The 19,988-nt window shown below is 44.2% G+C and overlaps 1 protein-coding gene and 1 pseudogene across 1 annotated transcript; both read right to left on the bottom strand.

Moving 5' to 3' along the window:
- Positions 1 to 7,291: 7,291 nt before the first annotated feature.
- LOC115206152 (deoxyhypusine synthase-like) lies at positions 7,292 to 19,066 on the bottom strand. Its single transcript, XM_029772806.1, has 9 exons — positions 18,790 to 19,066; positions 18,125 to 18,265; positions 17,702 to 17,823; positions 11,662 to 11,758; positions 11,429 to 11,515; positions 10,962 to 11,067; positions 8,814 to 8,917; positions 8,163 to 8,288; positions 7,292 to 7,823 (listed from the first exon to the last, which is right to left on the bottom strand). Exons 2-9 carry the CDS (start codon positions 18,125 to 18,127, stop codon positions 7,734 to 7,736), a joined length of 735 nt encoding a protein of 244 aa, XP_029628666.1. The 5' UTR covers positions 18,128 to 18,265; positions 18,790 to 19,066; the 3' UTR covers positions 7,292 to 7,733.
- Positions 18,384 to 19,099, bottom strand: LOC115206162 (deoxyhypusine synthase pseudogene; annotated as a pseudogene).
- Positions 19,100 to 19,988: the final 889 nt, after the last annotated feature.

Genomic DNA, 19,988 nt, shown 5'->3' with positions numbered 1-19,988 from the left:
TCAGGCTATCAATCAAGTTAGAGTAGCTAGCTTGTCAAACTATCTACGATGGGATGCCTGCTAGCAAGGTTGGTAGACTTTAGAAAAGCAAGCAATTACTACATGTACTGAATAAAACTCACATTCCTTTCAATACCAAAAAAGATATAACCACCAGTCTGGAGGACACAGACAGCTCAAGAGATATGCTTAGATATGCAGAAAAAAAAAGTTCAATTCTCAACTTCCAGCAAGAGGCCTGGCCCCCGTCCGAACCACCCCCCAGCCATCTTCACAAACTTTGTGCCCCCTCAGATTTTGGGGATGAATGACGTCCCTGTCTGCAGGTTAGCTTGGCATGGATCCAGGGCGGGAGTCCCCATGGCAACATAACAGATAAACAGTGAAGCAGATAAGAGCATGAGGACGCCGCTGCTAAAGAGTGTACAGACAGGACATACACACACTACATACATAGAAAAATACGCACAACAACACACACACGCTGCACTAGACTCTCGACAGGCTCAACCCACCCTGCAGCTGTGCAGCCTGTCATCTTTCACTTTCCCTCTTTCTTTTTTCCTCCTCCCACTCCCTTTCTTTCTCTCTTTCGCTCTCTTCTCTGTCTCTCCCCCTCTTTCTCTCCCCCTTCTGCACTCTCTCTGTCTCTCTCTCCCTCTTTCTCTTTCCCTCCTTCCCTCCTTCTCAGCAGATATCTGCCAATCTGGCTGCTGTACAGACATAATTGCCATTATGACTGTTGTGGCCCCCACATCACACAGAGTAGTGATTGTTCAGCGAGAGAAGGTCCTAACACTGTCCGCTCTGTGGAGACGTCACACAACATTATCATAGCGTGACTAGATAATGCACACACACACACACAGCCCTGAGCACGCACGCGCATTCACACACACACACTGCCGTGAGCACACATGCCCACACACACACACACGAGACAACTATCCACGCAATATCTTCTCTCTCTCAGACTTTCTGTCTCCTCATCATCCAATAAAGCGCTAAACAAACATAAGCGTCTATAGGTGATGGAAAATCCATACAGTGTGGCCTTTGTGCTGTCAATCTAATGTCTAGCCCTTGGTAAACACACCCTACAGCACACCGTGCCACACACACACACACACACCATACAGCACACAAAGCCAATAGAAAATGAAAGGTAGATTAAATGGATGGAAAAGCAGTTTGGGCAAAAAGAGGAACTGCAGAGAGTGTGTGGGGGGAGGACACATTGAGGCTGAGGTTTGGGAAAATGGACCTTGTCCAAACATTCTATTCTGTTTTGTTTTATTCCCATCTTGGAAAAAATAAATAAAACATTCCTGACGTCACTGTGGCTTTACATGAATAAACACATTTGTGGTTGTTTGGAAAAGTTCCATTTAAAAGGTTGTAATATAATGGGTCTGCATGGTGACGTGTAGGGTGGAAGTTTGGGTATATGGGAACTATGATTAGACATTGGAAGGCTCAACTCCCCTTAGGGAAACACTGATGGTACTATTTCAATGAGAGAAGAGTGCATACTCTCTCTACTATTGAGGTTAAGTTTATAGTGTGAAGTGACTGATGCCAGACTCATAAAAGCTGAGAATGTGTTGACAATTATTTCATCGTTATGTAATGCAGGTTTTTGGTTTTTACTATCCTTGTGGGGACCAGATGGAAAATTAGCTGTCCTCCGGCTACACCATGGTGCTACTCTACAGAGTGCTGTTGAGGCTACTGTAGACCTTCATTGCAAAACAGTGTGTTTTTATCAATTATTTGGTGACGTGAATATATTTAGTATAGTTTTATCTAAAAAGGATAACTTTGTTTCACCATTTTTATTTTTATGAAATTCATTGAGGATGTTCCTCTCCTTCGTCCTCTGAGGAGCCTCCACTGCTCATGGTTACATTAAGACACCCAGGAGCTGGCGCGAGATATGGGTTCGAAAACGTACCTCAATGCAGGGATGGGATATGCCAATGTACTCCAAATTTGACCTTTACCCACACTGATACATAGAGATTGAAATACTGCTAGTTTTCCCGGAAAACTGCCTTTTTCGTCCTCATGCTAGCTAGCAGTAGCCAATCAGTTCCTTTGTTGTTCAATATGAAGTGCCATTCCATAATGGCTGTTGTGGCTACTGCTAGCTAGCATGAGGACAAAAAGGGCAGTTTTCTGGGAAAACAGCAGTATTTCAATCTTCTTGATGGACCAGTGTTGTAGAGTAGTGGTTCGTTTTAGGGTTAGGAGTTAGGGTTCTAATCAAGTCAAATCAAATTATATTGGTCACATACATGTGGTTAGCAGATGTTATTGTGCGTGTAGCGAAATGCCTGGCTTCTAGTTCTGACAGTGCAGCAATATCTAACAAGTGATATCTAACAATTTCACAACATATACCCAATACACACAAATCTAATTTCACAACACATACTCAATACACACAAATCTAAGTAAAGGAACGGAGTTAAGAATATATACATATTTGGACAAGCAATGTCAGAGCGGCATAGACTAAGATACCGTAGAAAGTATAGAACGCAGTATATAAATATGAGATGAGTAATGCAAGATATGTAAACATTATTAAAGTGACTAGTGTTCCATTTATTAAAGTGGCCAATGATTTCAAGTCTGTGTATATAGGCAGCAGCCTCTCTGTGCTAGTGATGGCTATTTAACAGCAGGATGGCCTTGAGATAGAAGCTGTTTTTCAGTCTCTTGGTCCCCGCTTTGATGCACCTGTACTGTCCTCGCCTACTGGATGATAGCGGGGTGAACAAGCAGTGGCTCAGGTGGTTGCCGTCCTTGATTATCTTTTTGGATTTCCTGTGACTTCAGGTGCTGTACTGTAGGTGTCCTTGAGGGCAGGTAGTTTGCCCCCGGTGATATGTTGTGCACCACCCTCTGGAGAGCCCTGCGGTTGTGGGGGTGCAGTTGCCGTACCAGGCGGTGATACAGCCCGACAGGATGCTCTCAATTGTGCATCTGTAAAAGTTTGTGAGGGTTTTAGCTGACAAGCCAAATTTCTTCAGCCTCCTGAGGTTGAAGAGGCACTGTTGCGCCTTCTTCACCACGCTGTCTGTGTGGGTGGACCATTTCAGTTTGTCAGTGATGTTTACGCCCAGGAACTTAAAACTTTCCACCTTCTCCCCTGCTGTCCCATCGATGTGGATTGGGGGGTGCTCCCTCTGCTGTTTCCTGAAGTCCACGATCAGGTCAGGTTAGGTTAAGAGAAAATAGGATTTTGAATGGGAATCAATTGTTTGGTCCCTACAAGGATAGTAAAGCAAACGCATTTGTGTGTGTGTGTGCGTGTGTGTGTGCGTGCGTGTACAACCGGTAACGGTGCCAACAGACATTTCACAGAACAGCCCACACGCGATGCATGATTCGTTCATTAACTCTTCAGGGGAACTGGGAGGGGCGGAACAACATAGACAACAGCCGTGATTGATGGAATGGTTACCTGACATGGCCTCTTGGATCTGGAAACCCATTCAATAACACCCACCAACTGAAAACACACACCAATGAACAAACACACATCTCACCCCACAGTAGCATGTAATGGCAGTGTTAATGCCAATATCCTCTCACTGTCAATAACTACACCCTTGACTTGTTTTGAGCTTTATAACTTCATTTACTTACTACGACTGCGATAGGTTTCTGTCTCACCTGGCTATCTTAAGATGAATGCACTAATGGAAGTAGCTCCGGTTGCCAGAAGACACTGACCCTACCGTTACACTTGTTTACACTGAGCTGCACTGGGGTCAGAACACAATCGTGGTTACTTTAAGACACTTAGGAGCTGGTGCCAGATGTGGGTTTGAAAACGTGCATCAATATGCCAATGTACTAAACATTTTGCCTTTATCCACACTGATACATCGAGAAGATTGAAATACTGCCCTTTTCATCCCCATGCTAGCTAGCAGTAGCCACCGCAGCTATTTTGGAATGGCTGTGTCAGCCAATCAGTTCCTTTGTTGTTCAACATGACGTGCCTTTCCATAATGGCTGCTGTGGCTACTGATAGCTAGCATTAGGACAAAAACGGCAATTTGGATAAAGGTACAATTAGGAGTATTGTGGCATATACCATCCCTGCATTGAGGTACGTTTTCCAACCCATATCTCTTGCCGGCTCCATGGCGTCTTCATATAATCATGATTGTGTTCCGACCCCAGTGCTGCTCAGTGTAAACAAGCATAATGGTAGGGTCGGTATCTTCAGCACACATTCAACTCAGAGGGCTTGATGATTAGTTAAATCAGGTGTGATTGTCCAGGGTTACAATAAAAATGTGTTCTGTTGGGGGGACTTGAGGACATGACTTGGGAAACGTGCTAAATTACTAAAATGTAGTGTCTGCTGGTTTCTGTTTTTTCCTTTCAGTTAAGTACTAGACAACCAGGGGAGTGCAGTTCCTTACTAATTATTGACCTTATTTCATCAATTGAGTACAAGAGAGGAGCGAAAACCCCGCAGACATGTGACGTAACTGTTGTGCTGCTGTCATGTTGCTACCATGTTGTTATGTTGTGCTGCAACCACGCTGTGTTGTCATGTGTTGCTGCCATGTTATGTTGTCTTAGGTTTTTCTTTGTAGTGTTGAGTTGTCTCTCTCGTCATGATGTGTTCTGTCATATATTTTTATTTGTTATTTTTAATCCCAGCCCGTCGGCTTTTTGCCTTTTGGTAGGCCATCATTGTAAATAAGAATTTATTCTTAAGTGACTTGCCTAGTTAAATAAAGGTTAAATTAAATAAATGTATAACGCTGCACAACAAAAGTGAGCTGCCCAATTCAGATTTCTTTTCTACACTTGTTGGTTTTTTGACCAATCAGATCAGCTCTTTTTACAATATTTGGGCAAAATATCAGAATTGAGCTGCCTGTACTCAGTTGTAGATTTGCTCACATGATGCTGATTCATGTAAAGTATAAACATTCTGACTGGTTGGCAAGTACATACATGTACACAATGGTAGCTAATGCCTCCAGATCACTGTCAGAGATGATATGCACTGTAGCTAGAAGAGTTGCGGTCAAGGAATATTGTATATGTGCGTGCAAAGTGTTTGAGGCGTCACCCCGCTCCTCCGCTCTCTCCACTGGCTTCCGGTTGAAGCTCGCATCCGCTACAAGACCATGGTGCTTGCCTACGGAGCTGTGAGGGGAACGGCACCTCCGTACCTTCAGGCTCTGATCAGGCCCTACACCCAAACAAGGGCACTGCGTTCATCCACCTCTGGCCTGCTCGCCTCCCTACCTCTGAGGAAGCACAGTTCCCGCTCAGCCCAGTCAAAACTGTTCGCTGCTCTGGCACCCCCCCCCCCCCCCTTAAAGGATTTAGATGCACTATTGTAAAGTGGTTGTTCCACTGGATATCATAAGGTGAATGTACCAATTTGTAAGTGTTAAATGTAAATGTAAATGAGGCAGGGGAGACCCCTTATGGTCATTTCAAGTACTACAGCACTGCTGAACATCGTTTTTGGGAGAAGAAAACAAGAGGTAGTAAGACATCAGATGTTTTATTCTGTAATAATGGAAACATTCTGAGGTTGTTTTTATTCATTTACATTTTCAGATATACATGAGTAGGTACTAGGTAATAAATAAATACATTTCACATCAGGTAAGCGTTTCTTTGAATAACAGTGCATGCTCCCCTAAAGAGACCCTCTCACTCAGGGGCGAAAATCTGATATCAACTTTGGAGGGGACAATTACATTACATTTTCTCAAGAGCAATTCCTGAGGGGGACACCAAAAGTAGTGCTGTAACACATAGCCTACATTGTAATATGGTAAATGTATATTGAGAAACCAAAGAAATAAGGTGTTTGCCGTACTCCTAACTACCGGTACCCAAAACTACACAACTAATCACAACAGCAATACCATTGCCTTTAACAAATCTTAGTTCAGTCACCAGTTTAAGTTGAGAGTGGGGGTATCCATGGCATTTTCCAATTATGTTCCTATTTTACAAGTAAAAACAATTGGGAACCTTTCATAATGTTGCCAAACAAAGACTCAAACTTACCTGAGACTCCCTGTCTCTGCCAGTCTGTCCCTGCATATCTGTCCCCAACTCTGCTGTCTGTGTGCCATCTGTTGCCTGCTCTGCCTAATGACATCATTGTGAAACATTTCCATTAGAATTTAATTTATTTCTTATTAACATTTTATCAACTAGTCTTTGAGATATTAGGCTACTAGGGTTCTTACTTTGCGTTTTGGTGTACTGAAAAATACTCTGATGTCCGTCTTATTTTTCTGCCATTTTTCTACCTGGCTGGCTGGCTACACTCACACACAGTGTGTAGGTTATTTACAGTAGGAGATGGGCTTCTATCATCTTATCTTTTATCATTCTATTTGGGCTTCGATCTAAAAGGTAGCTAGCAAATGTGAAACGGATTAAAATGACAAGAGTTGACAGCTGTATGAGTTCCCCATTTACACAACATATGCTGCAACCTTTTGTAATTTTAATAGTTTGTTTCATATTGGCTGGCTTCCAACAATAGCTGAATTTGCAAAGCTAGCTAGCACCAATTCCGTTTCAGTGGTGTTTGCTATAATCTTTGCTACCCGGGTTAAATAAAGATGAAATAAAATAAATAAATAAAAGTTCCCTTGCGACAATTTAGCTTTTGCAACGAGACCATTAAATATATTTAAGACAATGGTAGAAGAGTGTAGTTCTGTTCAGTTTGGACTCCAGTTTATCGCTAACCTTATCACAGGGACTTTGAAGCACTAACTTACATCATCTGCATGCTGATCTTGGAATAAATTGACGATAGCAAAGATTCCATCTTTGAAGAGGCCACATAAACTAGCTAGTACCTATTCCATTTAATAGTTAATATTTGCGCGCTAGCTCTGCATATTCAGCTAGTGTGTGTGCGCGATTGACTGGATTAACCTCACGTCAGTTACGTTCATTGAGTGCCTTTCAGACAGTGGATACGACCCCTCTGTTACCTTGCCAACTAAGGAACTGGCAGTGGATCAAACCATTGTGAGGCAAAGGGTGGGGGGGTCGCAATCTTTTGAAACTTAAAAACGCGCTATTAAGTGTCTATAATCAGCACAATTGCTTTCATTGCGTATTATTAATATTATTTAAATTACATAGTTATGTTTCAGTGATATATTGGGGGGGACAAATAATATTTTTCCCAGGATGGGGGGGGGTCGTGTCCCCCCCGTCCCCCCCGGGATTTCCGACCCTGCTCTCACTAACTTAAATCAATAACATCTCATAAGTTTACCATATAGTAATGTCTCACTCAGCAATGGCATTCTCATACGTGCCAGTATGCACGCATACACACGCCTGTACACACACAACTCATTGCTACATGGCAATTCACGTCATTCAACAACAAAAACACTTTCGCTGCGCTAAATGTATCCCGTAGCAAATACTTATTTCTGAAATAATGGAGAGAGAAGTCCGTAAACAGAACATCACAGCTAAAAATAGACACAGAGAGAGATCACTGTCATATGATGCATTATCATGATGATGTGGCAAGTGACAATTAACCTTTTGAAAGTTCTATATCTTGAAAACTTGATTGCTGACATGTAAAACATTTTGGGACTGTATCAACAGTTGACTAATGAAACAAAAAACGTTTTTTTTTTGTGGATTATTCTTTTAAGTGTGGAGTGGGAACACCTTGGATAGTTTGGTTATTATTTCTTGTCAGGAATCAGCTTGTCAGCATGGTGGGCAAACGTCTCAGCTACCAGCAGTGGGAAGACTATGGAAGCATCAGCGTACACCTGGAGAGAGAAACAAAACAACACAGAAAGGAAACAGAAGCCTAAACATACAGATCTCTAAGAGAAATGTCTGGAGATGGGAACGGAAAGAGCCATTGGAAAAGGTTCAACATGAGTTTGTGTTTTATCTTTGGTCGATCTAATGCATCTATCAAGAGTTCTGGGGGCACTGCTCTCCTGCTTGACCCCGAGTTACACTTTCATGTCATCTATATTAGCGTAAGGTGAGGCCAAAAGCACATTTCCATCTTCAGGTGGCCAATAAAGTTAGATTATTTTCTATTCTATTCCATCCATTAACCTTCAGACTGGGAATAAGATAGCTGGTGAGTGAGTTACCTTGACTGGCTTGGCATCCATGCGGATCTTCCCCCAAGACACTGCCTCATCAGGCCTGGCCCCCGAGTCTGAACCATCAAACTCCTGCCCAGTGTTCACAAACACTGCATAGTCCGCTCCATTCCTCTGAGGGAGGGAGGGGGGGTTACATTATAATAAAATGGTTTGACCTGGTTGGTTAGTTACGGTTGCTAAGCACCTGTGTTGGGGAAGCTACTCTGAAAATAGTTTACCAAGCTACCAACTACTTTGAAAAAGTAGTTCACTACATCCAAACTACTACATGATAAACTATATTATCTCAATCTGAAATGTCCTTGACTTTCAAACGGCAAGAGCAGTAGTTCCAGTAGTTAGCTACACCGCTACCTGGCAGATAAGTCATTAACTACTGGAAACACTACCAAGGTTTGAATGTAGTTCAACTACCACCAAGCTACTGCATTATGTAATTACATTACTAGTTGAACTACATGTAATTTACTACTCCCCAACACTGCTAAGCACTCAACTTTCTAACTGGTGAATTGCGACAGCACAAAATTATAGGATAATAGGTGAATTGAACAGTTCATAATTTACACCAACATTATAATTAAGGAATATGATCATAGAGAACATTTTATAGTAGTAGTAATAGTAGTTACTTACCATCAGATTGGCATTGGCTATATGGTGTTTGACCAGGCCCCCACCCAGAATAATCATCCCTGTCCGTTTGGCAAACACTGCCTTGCTGTTCAACCTGTGGATTTCTACAATACAGACCGTGTTATCAGCACAATACATTACACACCACCCTTCAACTACAAAACCAAGCACCAAAACAGTGACATATACTATTGAGTGCATAGATATCTGGAATGAATGTCACCAAGTGGCAAGTTTGTGGTGGATGAGATATGTACAGTAGAAGTCAGAAGTTTACAGTCACCTTAGCCAAATACATTTAAACTCAGTTTTTCACAATTCCTGACATTTAATCCTAGTAAAAATTCCCTGTCTTAGTTCAGTTAGGATCACCACTTTATTTTAAGAATGTGAAATGTCAGAATAATAGTAGAGAGAGTGATTTATTTCAGCTTTTATTTCTTTCATCACATTCCCAGTAGGTCAGAAGTTTACATACACTCAATTAGTATTTGGTAGCATTACCTTTAAATTGTTTAACTTGGGTCAAACGTTTAGGGTAGCATTCCACAAGCTTCCCACAATAAGTTGGGTGAATTTTGGCCCATTCCTCCTGACAGAGCTGGTGTAACTGAGTCAGGTTTGTAGGCCTCCTTGCTCGCACACGCTTTTTCAGGTCTGCCCACAAATTTTCTATAGGATTGAGGTCAGGGCTTTGTGATGGCCACTCCAATACCTTGACTTTGTTGTACTTAAGCCATTTTTCCACAACTTTGGAAGTATGCTTGGGGTCATTGTCCATTTGGAAGACACATTTGCGACCAAGCTTTAACTTCCTGACTGGTGTCTTGAGATGTTGCTTCAATATATCCACATACTTTTCCTACCTCATGATGCCATCTAGTTTGTGAAGTGCACCAGTCCCTCCTGCAGCAAAGCAATCCCACCACATGATGCTGCCACCCCCGTGCTTCACGGTTGGGATGGTGTTCTTCGGCTTGCAATCCTCCCCTTTTTCCTCCAAACATTACAATGGTCATTATGGCCAAACAGTTCTATTTTTGTTTCATCAGACCAGAGGACATTTCTCCAAAAATACGATCTTTGTCCCTTTGTGCAGTTGCAAACCGTTGTCTGGCTTTTTTTAATGGTGGTTTTGGAGCAGTGGCTTCTTCCTTGCTGAGTGGCCTTTCAGGTTATGTCAATATAGGACTCGTTTTACTGTGGATATAGATACGTTGTACGTGTTTCCTCCAGCATCTTCACAAGGTCCTTTGCTGTTGTTCTGGGATTGATTTGCACTTTTCACACCAAAGTACGTTCATCTCTAGGAGACAGAACGCGTCTCCTTCCTGAGCGGTATGACGGCTGCATGGTCCCATGGTGTTTATACTTGCGTACTATTGTTTGTACAGATGAACGTGGTACCTTCAGGCGTTTGGAAATTGCTCCCAAGGATGAACCAGACTTGTGGAGGTCTACCATGTTTTTTCTGAGGTCTTTGCTGATTTCTTTTGATTTTCCCATGTCAAGCAAAGAGGCACTGAGTTTGAAGGTAGGCCTTGAAATACATCCACAGGTACGCCTCCAATTGACTCAAATGATCTCAATTAGCCTATCAGAAGCTTCTAAAGCCATTACATAATTTTCTGGAATTTTCCAAGCTGTTTAAAGGCAAAGTCAACTTAGTGTATGTAAACTTCTGACCCACAGGAATTGTGATACAGTGAATTATAAGTGAAATAATCTGTCTGTAAATGATTGTTGGAAAAATTACTTGTGTCATGCACAAAGTAGATGTCCTAACCGACTTGCCAAAAATATAGTTTGTTAACAAGAAATTTGTGGAGTGGTTGAAAAATTAGTTTTAATGACTCCAACCTAAGTGTATGTAAACTTCCGACTTCAACTGTAGTTACAATGTAAAGCAAGGCAAGTGTGTGGTCTCACATCACCAAAGGAAAGAACTAGCAGCAGCTAGCCTAGCGGTTAGAGCTTTGGGCCAGTAACCGAAAGGTTTGAATCCCTGACACGACAAGGTGAGAAATCGGTCGATGTGCCCTTGAGCAAGGCATTTATTCCTAATTGCGTCGGTAAGTTGCCATGGATGACAAAAACTGAAATATACACAGACAGAACCCCAGTCCTCATGTCTCCTCTCTCTCTTACCATCTACTATATCCAGCACCAGCCCAGGGTTTTTATATGAGTGGAAAAAGATCATGTCCCCAATGGATCCATCTGTCAGAGCAGGGCTGAACACTGGGATGTCATTCTGCAACAGAGGTTGAAAATTTATTGATTATATGAACACAGCCTATTGTAACTCAATGAGGGCTACAGGGAGGGAGGGAGGCAGAGAGAGAAAATGTGAATGACAATTTTGTGTATTAGAAAGCACCCACAAACAACTGATACAGCAACAAATATGAACAATAATATTATAAGGTGAGGCCAAAGAGGGGCATGAGCCCCCTACTGTCATTATACTGGTGAGTTTAGAGAGGGGAATGATAAGGATACTTCACAAATGGAGAGAGAGGGCAAAGAGCACTGGTTTCAATTCATTCCACTGATATCTCCTGTTTTATATCAAGGACAGGCTGATGAGACCAGTGAGCCCCTCCAGTCCTCACCTTACAGGCCCAGTAGTAGACAGACTCTGGGTTGTTGATCTCTTTGCCCAGACGGTGGATCATCTTGGACGGGGTCCAGTGGGTGCCCTAAAGGGTTAAGAGGTCAAATGAATGTCACAATACCAGCAACACCAGGATGATAAACTTTTTTGATACTTTTTACCCCAATTAATACAACCCAGACACAGATACTAAAGATGACATTTCCTGCACGAAGAGTTAAATTAGCTCACCTCATCTTTCTGCTCCTGCACCATCTGGTCCAGAATGGGCATCAGCCAGTCCTCAAACTTACAGTAGTTATCATTAGGTACCAGGAGGTTACCTATCCTAGAAAGAGAGCGAGAGTGGAGAGAGGAGAAAAGAGAGAAAAGATTAATGACAATTTAGTGTATTAGACAGCACCTACAATAATAACAACTGGGTGGTTCGAGCCCTCTTCACCGTTAACTCAGACACCAGCCAGCTTCAGCTCGATCAATACCTGCCAGTCTGCACAGCGCGATATCAACCCAGAACATATCGGACTGCTTTTTCTCTACCACATCACCAGATTCCTGCCGCAAGCTCTGGACCATTACACCGGATCATCGGAGCTAGCTAGCTGCAACCAAGTGGCTACTACTGGCTAACGCCTCTGTCCCGAAGCAAGCACCAGATAGCCTCGAGCTAGGCCCATCTCCCGGCTAGCCGAAGAGGTCTACCAGCTAATTATTGGGCTACAATACTTATTTTGCCAATTGGCCTGGCCCCTTTATTGCCGACACGGAGCCCCGCCGATCCATCACGACTGGTCCGTAATCGTCCGAGGTGGTTTCAACAGGCTTTTCCGTTGCGATGCCGCCGAAGACCCATCTGCTAGCCCCGGCCTGCTAGCTTTCTGAATCGCCATGTCTCCAGATCACCTAGCGTAATAGCGACTACCGAACGGCTCCCTGACTCACCTATTGCTGCTCATTGGACCCTACACATGCCTCTCCCTAATGTCAATATGCCTTGTCTACTGCTGTTTCGGTTAGTTATGATTGTCTTATTTCACAGTAGAGGCCCCAGCCCCGCCCAACATGCCTTAGATAGCTCTTTTGTCCCACCCCCCCACACATGCGGAGACCTCACCTGGCTTAACTGTTGCCACCAGAGACACAAGCTCTCTCATCATCACTCAATGCCTAGGTTTACCTCCACTGTACTCACATCCTACCATACCCTTGTCTGTACATTATGCCCTGAATCTATTCTACCTCGCCCAGAAATCTGCTCCTTTTATTCTGTTCCCAACCCACTAGACGACCAGTTCTTATAGCCTTTGGCTGTTCCCTTATCCTACTCCTCCTCTGTTCCTCTGGTGATGTAGAGGTTAACTCAGGCCCTGTAGCCCCCAGCACCACACCTGCTCCCCAGGCGCTCTCATTTGTTGACTTCTGTAACTGTAAAACCCTTGGTTTCATGCATGTTAACATCAGAAGCCTCCTCCCTAAGTTTGTTTTATTCACTGCTTTAGCACACTCCGCCAACCCTGATGTCCTAGCCGTGTCTGAATCCTGGCTTAGGAAGGCCACAAATCTCTGAAATTTCCATCCCCAACTACAACATTTTCCGACAAGATAGAACTGCCAAAGGGGGCGGCGTTGCAATCTACTGCAGAGATAGCCTGCAGAGTTCTGTCATACTATCCAGGTCTGTGCCCAAACAACTCGAGCTTCTACTTTTAAAAATCCACCTTTCCAGAAATAAGTCTCTCACCGTTGCTGCTTGTTATAGACCCCCCTCAGCCCCCAGCTGTGCTCTGGACACCATATGTGAATTGATTGCCCCCCATCTATCTTCAGAGTTCATACTGTTAGGTGACCTAAACTGGGATATGCTTAACACCCCGGCCGTCCTACAATCTAAGCTAAATGCCCTCAATCTCACACAAATTATCAAGGAACCTACCAGGTACAACCCTAAATCTGTAACCATGGGCACCCTCATAGATATCATCCTGACCAACTTGCCCTCAAACACACCTCTGCTGTCTTCAACCAGGATCTCAGCAATCACTGCCTCATTGCCTGCGTCCGTAATGGGTCCGTGGTCAAACGACCACCGCTCATCACTGTCAAACGCTCCCTGAAACCCTTCAGCGAGCAGGCCTTTCTAATCGACCTGGCCCGGGTATCCTGGAAGGATATTGACCTCATCCGGTCAGTAGAGGATGCCTGGTTGCTATTTAAAAGTGCTTTTCTCACCATCTTAAATAAGAATGCCCCACTCAAAAAATGTAGAACGAAAAACAAATATAGCCCTTGGTTCACCCCAGACTTGACTGCGCTTGACCAGCACAAAAACATCCTGTGGCGTACTGCATTAGCATCGAATAGCCCCGGCGATACCCAACTTTTCAGGGAAGTCACGAACCAATATACACATTCAGTTAGGAAAGCTAAGGCAAGCTTTTTCAAACAGAAATTTGCATCCTGCAGCACTAATTCCAAAAGGTTTTGGGACACTGTAAAGTCCATGGAAAAAGAGAACTCCTCTCAGCTGCCCACTGCACTGAGGCTAGGAAACACTGTCACCGCCGATAAATCTACAATAATCGATAATTTCAATAAGGATTTTTCTACAGCAGGCCATGCTTTCCACCTTGCTACCCCTACCCCGGCCAACAGCTCGGTATCCCCCGCAGCAACTTGCCCAAGCCCCCCCCCCCGCTTCTCCTTCACCCAAATCCAGACAGCTGATGTTCTGAAGGAGCTGAAAAATCTGGATCCCTACAAATCAGCTGGGCTAGACAATCTGGACCCTCTCTTTCTAAAATTATCCGCCGAAATTGTTGCAACCCCTATTACTAGCCTGTTCAACCTCTCTTTCGTATAGTCTGCGATCCCCAAAGATTGGAAAACTGCCGCGGTCATCCCCCTCTTCAAAGGGGGAGACACTCTAGACCCAAACTGTTATAGGCCTATATCCATCCTGCCCTGCCTTTCTAAAATCTTCGAAAGCCAAGTTAACAAACAGATTACCGACCATTCGAATCCCACCATACCTTCTCCACTACGCAATCTGGTTTCCGAGCTGGTCATGGGTGCACCTTAGCCACGCTCAAGGTCCTAAACGATATCATAACCGCCATCGATAAAAGACAGTACTGTGCAGCCGTCTTCATCGACCTGGCCAAGGCTTTCAACTCTGTCAATCACCGCATTATTATCGTCAGACTCAATAGCCTTGGCTTCTCAAATGACTGCCTCGCCTGCTTCACCAACTACTTCTCAGATAGACTTCAGTGTGTCAAATCGGAGGGCCTGTTGTCCGGACCTCTGGCATTCTCTATGGGGGTGCCACAGGGTTCAACTCTCGGGCCAACTCTTTTCTCTTTATATCAATGATGTCGCTCTCACTGCTGGTGATTCTCTGATCCACCTCTACGCAGACAACACCATTCTGTATACTTCTGGCCCTTCTTTGGACACTGTGTTAACAAACCTCCAAACGTGCTTCAATGCCATACAACTCTCCTTCCGTGGCCTCCAACTGCTTTTAAATGCTAGTAAAACTAAATGCATGCTCTTCAACCGATTGCTGCCCGCACCCGCCCGCCCGACTAGCATCACTATCCTACCGATCCTTGACTTCTGCGATGTCATTTACAAAATAGCCTCCAACACTCTACTCAGCAAATTGGATGTAGTCTATCACAGTGCCATCCGTTTTGTCACTAAAGCCCCATATACTATCCACCACTGCGACATGTATGCTCTCGTTGGCTGGCCCTCACTACATATTCGTCGCCAAACCCACTGGCTCCAGGACACCTATAAGTCTTTGCTAGGTAAAGCCCCGCCTTATCTCAGCTCACTGGTCACCATAGCAACACCCACCCGTAGCACGCGGTCCAGCAGCTATATTTCACTGGTCATCCTCAAAGCCAACACCCGCTTTGGCCGCCTTTCCATCCAGTTCTCTGCTGCCAATGACTGGAACAAATTGCAAAAATCACTGAAGCTGGACTTATATCTCCCTCTCTAACTTAGGGATTCAGCTGTCAGAGCAGCTTACCGATCACTGTACACAGCCCATCTGTAAATAGCACATCCCCATACTGTAATTGATTTATTTTTTTGCTCTTTTGCACCCCAGTATTTCTACTTGCACATCATCATCTGCACATCTATCACTCCAGTGCTAATGCTAAATTGTAATTATTTCGTCTCTGTGGCCTATTTACTACATTTGCACACACTGTACATAGATTTTTCTATTGTGTTATTGACTGTACGTTTGTTTATTCCATGTGTGACTCTGGACCCTGATCTCTCTTTTGAAGAACATATCAAGACTGCTTCAAGGACAGCTTTTTTCCACCTATGTAACATTGCAAAAATCAGAAACTTTCTGTCCAAAAATGACGCAGAAAAATTAATCCATGCTTTTGTTACTTCTAGGCTCGACTACTGCAATGCTCTACTTTCCGGCTACCCGGATAAAGCACTAAACAAACTTCAGTTAGTGCTAAATACGGCTGCTAGAATCCTGACTAGAACCAAAAAGTTTGATCATATTACTCCAGAGCTAGCCTCCCTACACTGGCTTCCTGTTAAGGCAAGGGCTGATTTCAAGGTTTTACTGCTAACCTACAAAGCATTACATGGGCTTGCTCCTACCTATCTTTCCGATTTGGTCCTGCCGTACATACCTACACGTACGCTACGGTCACAAGACGCAGGCCTCCTAATTGTCCCTAGAATTTCTAAGCAAACGGCTGGAGGTAGGGCTTTCTCCTATAGAGCTCCATTTTTATGGAATGGTCTGCCTACCCATGTGAGAGACGCAGACTCAGTCTCAACCTTTAAGTCTTTACTGAAGACTTATCTCTTCAGTAGGTCCTATGATTAAGTATAGTCTGGCCCAGGAGTGTGAAGGTGAACGGAAAGGCTGGAGCAACGAACCACCCTTGCTGTCTCTGCCTTGTCGGTTCCCCTCTTCCCACTGGGATTCTCTGCCTCTAACCCTTTTACAGGGGCTGAGTCACTGACTTACTGGTGTTCTTCCATGCCGTCCATGGGAGGGGTGCGTCACTTGAGTAGGTTGAGCCACTGACGTGGTCTTCCTGTCTGGGTTGGCGCCCCCCCCTTGGGTTGTGCCGTGGCGGAGTTCTTTGTGGGCTATACACGGCCTTGTCTTCGGACGGTAAGTTGGTGGTTGTAGATATCCCTCTAGTGGTGTGGGGGCTGTGCTTTGGCATAGTGGGTGGGGTTATATCCTGCCTGTTTGGCCCTGTCCGGGGGTATCATCGGATGGGGCCACAGTGTCTTCTGATCCCTCCTGTCTCAGCCTCCAGTATTTATGCTGCAGTAGTTTATGTGTCGGGGGGCTAGGGTCAGTCTGTTACATCTGGAGTATTCTCTCATCTTATCCGGTGTCCTGTGTGAATGTAAATATGCTCTCTCTAATTCTCTCTTTATTTCTTTCTCTCGGAGGACCTGAGCCCTAGGACCATGCCTCAGGACTACCTGGCATGATGACTCCTTGCTGTCCCCAGTCCACCTGGCCATGCTGCTGCTCCAGTTTCAACTGTTCTGCCTGCGGCTACGGAACCCTGACCTGTTCACCGGACGTGCTTGTTGCACCCTCGACAACTACTATGATTATTATTATTTGACCATGCTGGTCATTTACGAACATTTTAACATCTTGACCATGTTCTGTTATAATATCCACCCGGCACAGCCAGAAGAGGACTGGCCACCCCTCATAGCCTGGTTCCTCTCTAGGTTTCTTCCTAGGTTTTTGGCCTTTCTCAGGAGTTTTTCCTAGGGAGTTTTTCCCAGCCACCGTGCTTCTTTCACATGCATTGCTTGCTGTTTGGGGTTTTAGGCTGGGTTTCTGTACAGCACTTTGAGATTTCAGCTGATGTACGAAGGGCTATATAAATAAATTTGATTTGATTTGATTTAACTCTGTGTTGTTGTTTTTGTCGCACTGCTTTGCTTTATCTTGGCCAGGTCGTAGTTGTAAATGAGAACTTGTTCTCAACTGGCCTACTTGGTTAACTAAAGGTGAAATTATTATTATTATTATTATTATTAATTATTATTATAAAAATATAAAAATAAAAAATATGGCCAATATACCACGGCTAAGGGCTGTATCCAGGCACTCCGCGTTGCATCATGCATAAGAACAGCCCTTAGCCATGGTATATTGGCCATATACCACACCCCCTCGGGCCTTATTGCGTAATTGTATTATGATCTGTGATCCATAGTCGAGGTGATAGTGCTCTACCTGTTGATGCCTCTCTGTCTCAGCTCTTTGCCAGACAGGCTGAACTCCCCCAGGTAGGTGGGGGCCAGACACTTGATGAAATCCTCCTCGACTCCCCCCGCTGTAGTCACTATCACATCCACCTGTTAGGAAGGTCCACAAACACATGTAGCATTTTACTAGTGTATACGATCACCTATATGCACTGGCATCTTGAAGTGAGTGTTTATGTTGTAGGGGTGTCAAACTTCATTCCTGGTGGGCTGCAGCATCTGCTGGTTTTTATTTTCAATAGGTGTCCAATTAAGACCTAGATAACCAGGTGGGGGCAGCTCCTACTAATCAAACACCTTAATTGATCAAGTACAAGTGAGGAATGACAGCTAGCAGACACTGAGCGCTGGAATTTGACACAAGAGGGTGGGATGTTGTATAGGACTGTACCATTTTGTGCTGTGCCAGGTAGCGGATGGACTCCCTCACTCCAGAGCTGATGAGGTTGGAGGTATACCCCAGGAAGATGGTACAGCCCGAGTGGGAAGGGGAGGAGCCGCATCCTTCCTCTTCCTCCAGACGCTTCTCAATCTGTGGTTATAAATAGATGACAGAAGGAGAGAAATATAGACCACATACAGTATGATAAAAGCTCTCTCTAATAAAGGGGTTTAAACATTTCTCCCTCTTCTTATTCCTCTCCCTCTTCCTCTCCCAATCCCCCAAAAAGCAAGGCCTAGAATCAGACAAGGAATGTCATATGTCTACATAAATGGCAACAACTTGGATGCTAACATAACTCTCCACATCCCCAACTACTAGGCATCTTATCCCCTTATACGTCCTGGGATGTTTGGAGTAGGATCCCTAGTTCCCCCCTGTACACAGATCTTCGGTCAGGTGATTCTAGATCTGTACCGAGTAGATTGAGTCCTACACAGAGCAGGACATCCTCTAACCCAATGACAACACTAGCCTGCTCCCAGATCTGTTTGTGCTGTGTTGTCAACTCCTATGGTCATCAACACAAACAGATCTGGGACCAGGCTCTGAGAAGGCATCTCAACTCCCTAAATCTCTTTAGATGGATGTCGTCATCTAGCCTGGAATATAACCTTTTATGCTCCGTTTCACCATAGTTTTACTGAGCATATCAGTTAGGATTCCAGGCTAGATGGCCTCCAGTGAGTCATCATCTTGTTGATCTCCTGTATGGCATGGGCCACGCTGCTAGCCTGGAAGCCTGTGGTGTGGAAGGACTGGAGCAGGGCATGGTGGTCCACTCCCTGGTTGAAGTCATAGCCCTTGATACGGGGCATGTCATCTGGGAGGGCCATGCTGGGCATCAGCACCGCATCCATGGCCACGAAGGGGGCGTGTTGTTCCGCCATGCCGTCTGTCAAAAACAAGGAAGCAAATCAAAAAGTTACGCAACGGTTGCATAAAGAGTGTTGAACATTCATTTTACCTAAGTGTCTGCAAAGATAGTTTTAGTGGCTTTCAACCTAGAATAGCTACAAGCAAAATTATCTGACAGCTGGAATCCTGTAGTTCATGTTGAAAAGGTTTGCAGTGTCAGCACCATTATCAACTCCTTAAATCAACTGTCAAATCCCTTCAGTAGCTAGCTAAATCAACTGTGAACTCCCTACAGTAGCTAGCTAAATCAACTGTCAACTCCCTACAGTAGCTAGCTAAATCAACTGTCAACTCCCTACAGTAGCTAGCTAAATCAACTGTCAACTCCCTACAGTAGCTAGCTAAATCAACTGTGAACTCCTTGAATCATTCTGATTCTACTGTATAGCTGGTGGCAAGCAACAATATTAGGATCATGCCTTGTATTGTGCTTAGTAGCAACTTATAGAGACAGCATTCTAACGTCATCATTCAGCACATTTCATGACACCGAGATCAAAGTATAACAAGTATAGCAGACGTTAATTAGCAACTAACACTCCATCGCCTGCTGGCTGCCTGGCTTGCAACTAGCTAGCAGCTAGCTATCCATTCTCTATTGGCTTAAAAACAATTACACACACTGACAAAAGAAGCAACAAAGTTTTTTGAATTAGAGAATGCTGAAACTAAAAAGGTATCACTGTATAAAGACAGCCAAAACAATAGCAACACAGCACAGGTCTAGCGCTCTGACACTCCCCATGCAGTAAACGAAACAACTACGGAAAACGCAAAGGTTCAAACGTAGCAACGCATTCTGGTGAAAGATTGTGTTCTGTACGCATCCTTCCTATGCTTATCATTATGTGGGTCAACATTAATATCACACACACACACGCACGCACATTTCCTG

This window comes from Salmo trutta, chromosome 1, assembly GCF_901001165.1.
Source record: "Salmo trutta chromosome 1, fSalTru1.1, whole genome shotgun sequence".
In the NCBI taxonomy this organism is placed as follows: domain Eukaryota; kingdom Metazoa; phylum Chordata; class Actinopteri; order Salmoniformes; family Salmonidae; genus Salmo; species Salmo trutta.
This window is presented reverse-complemented; position numbering and strand designations above follow the sequence as displayed.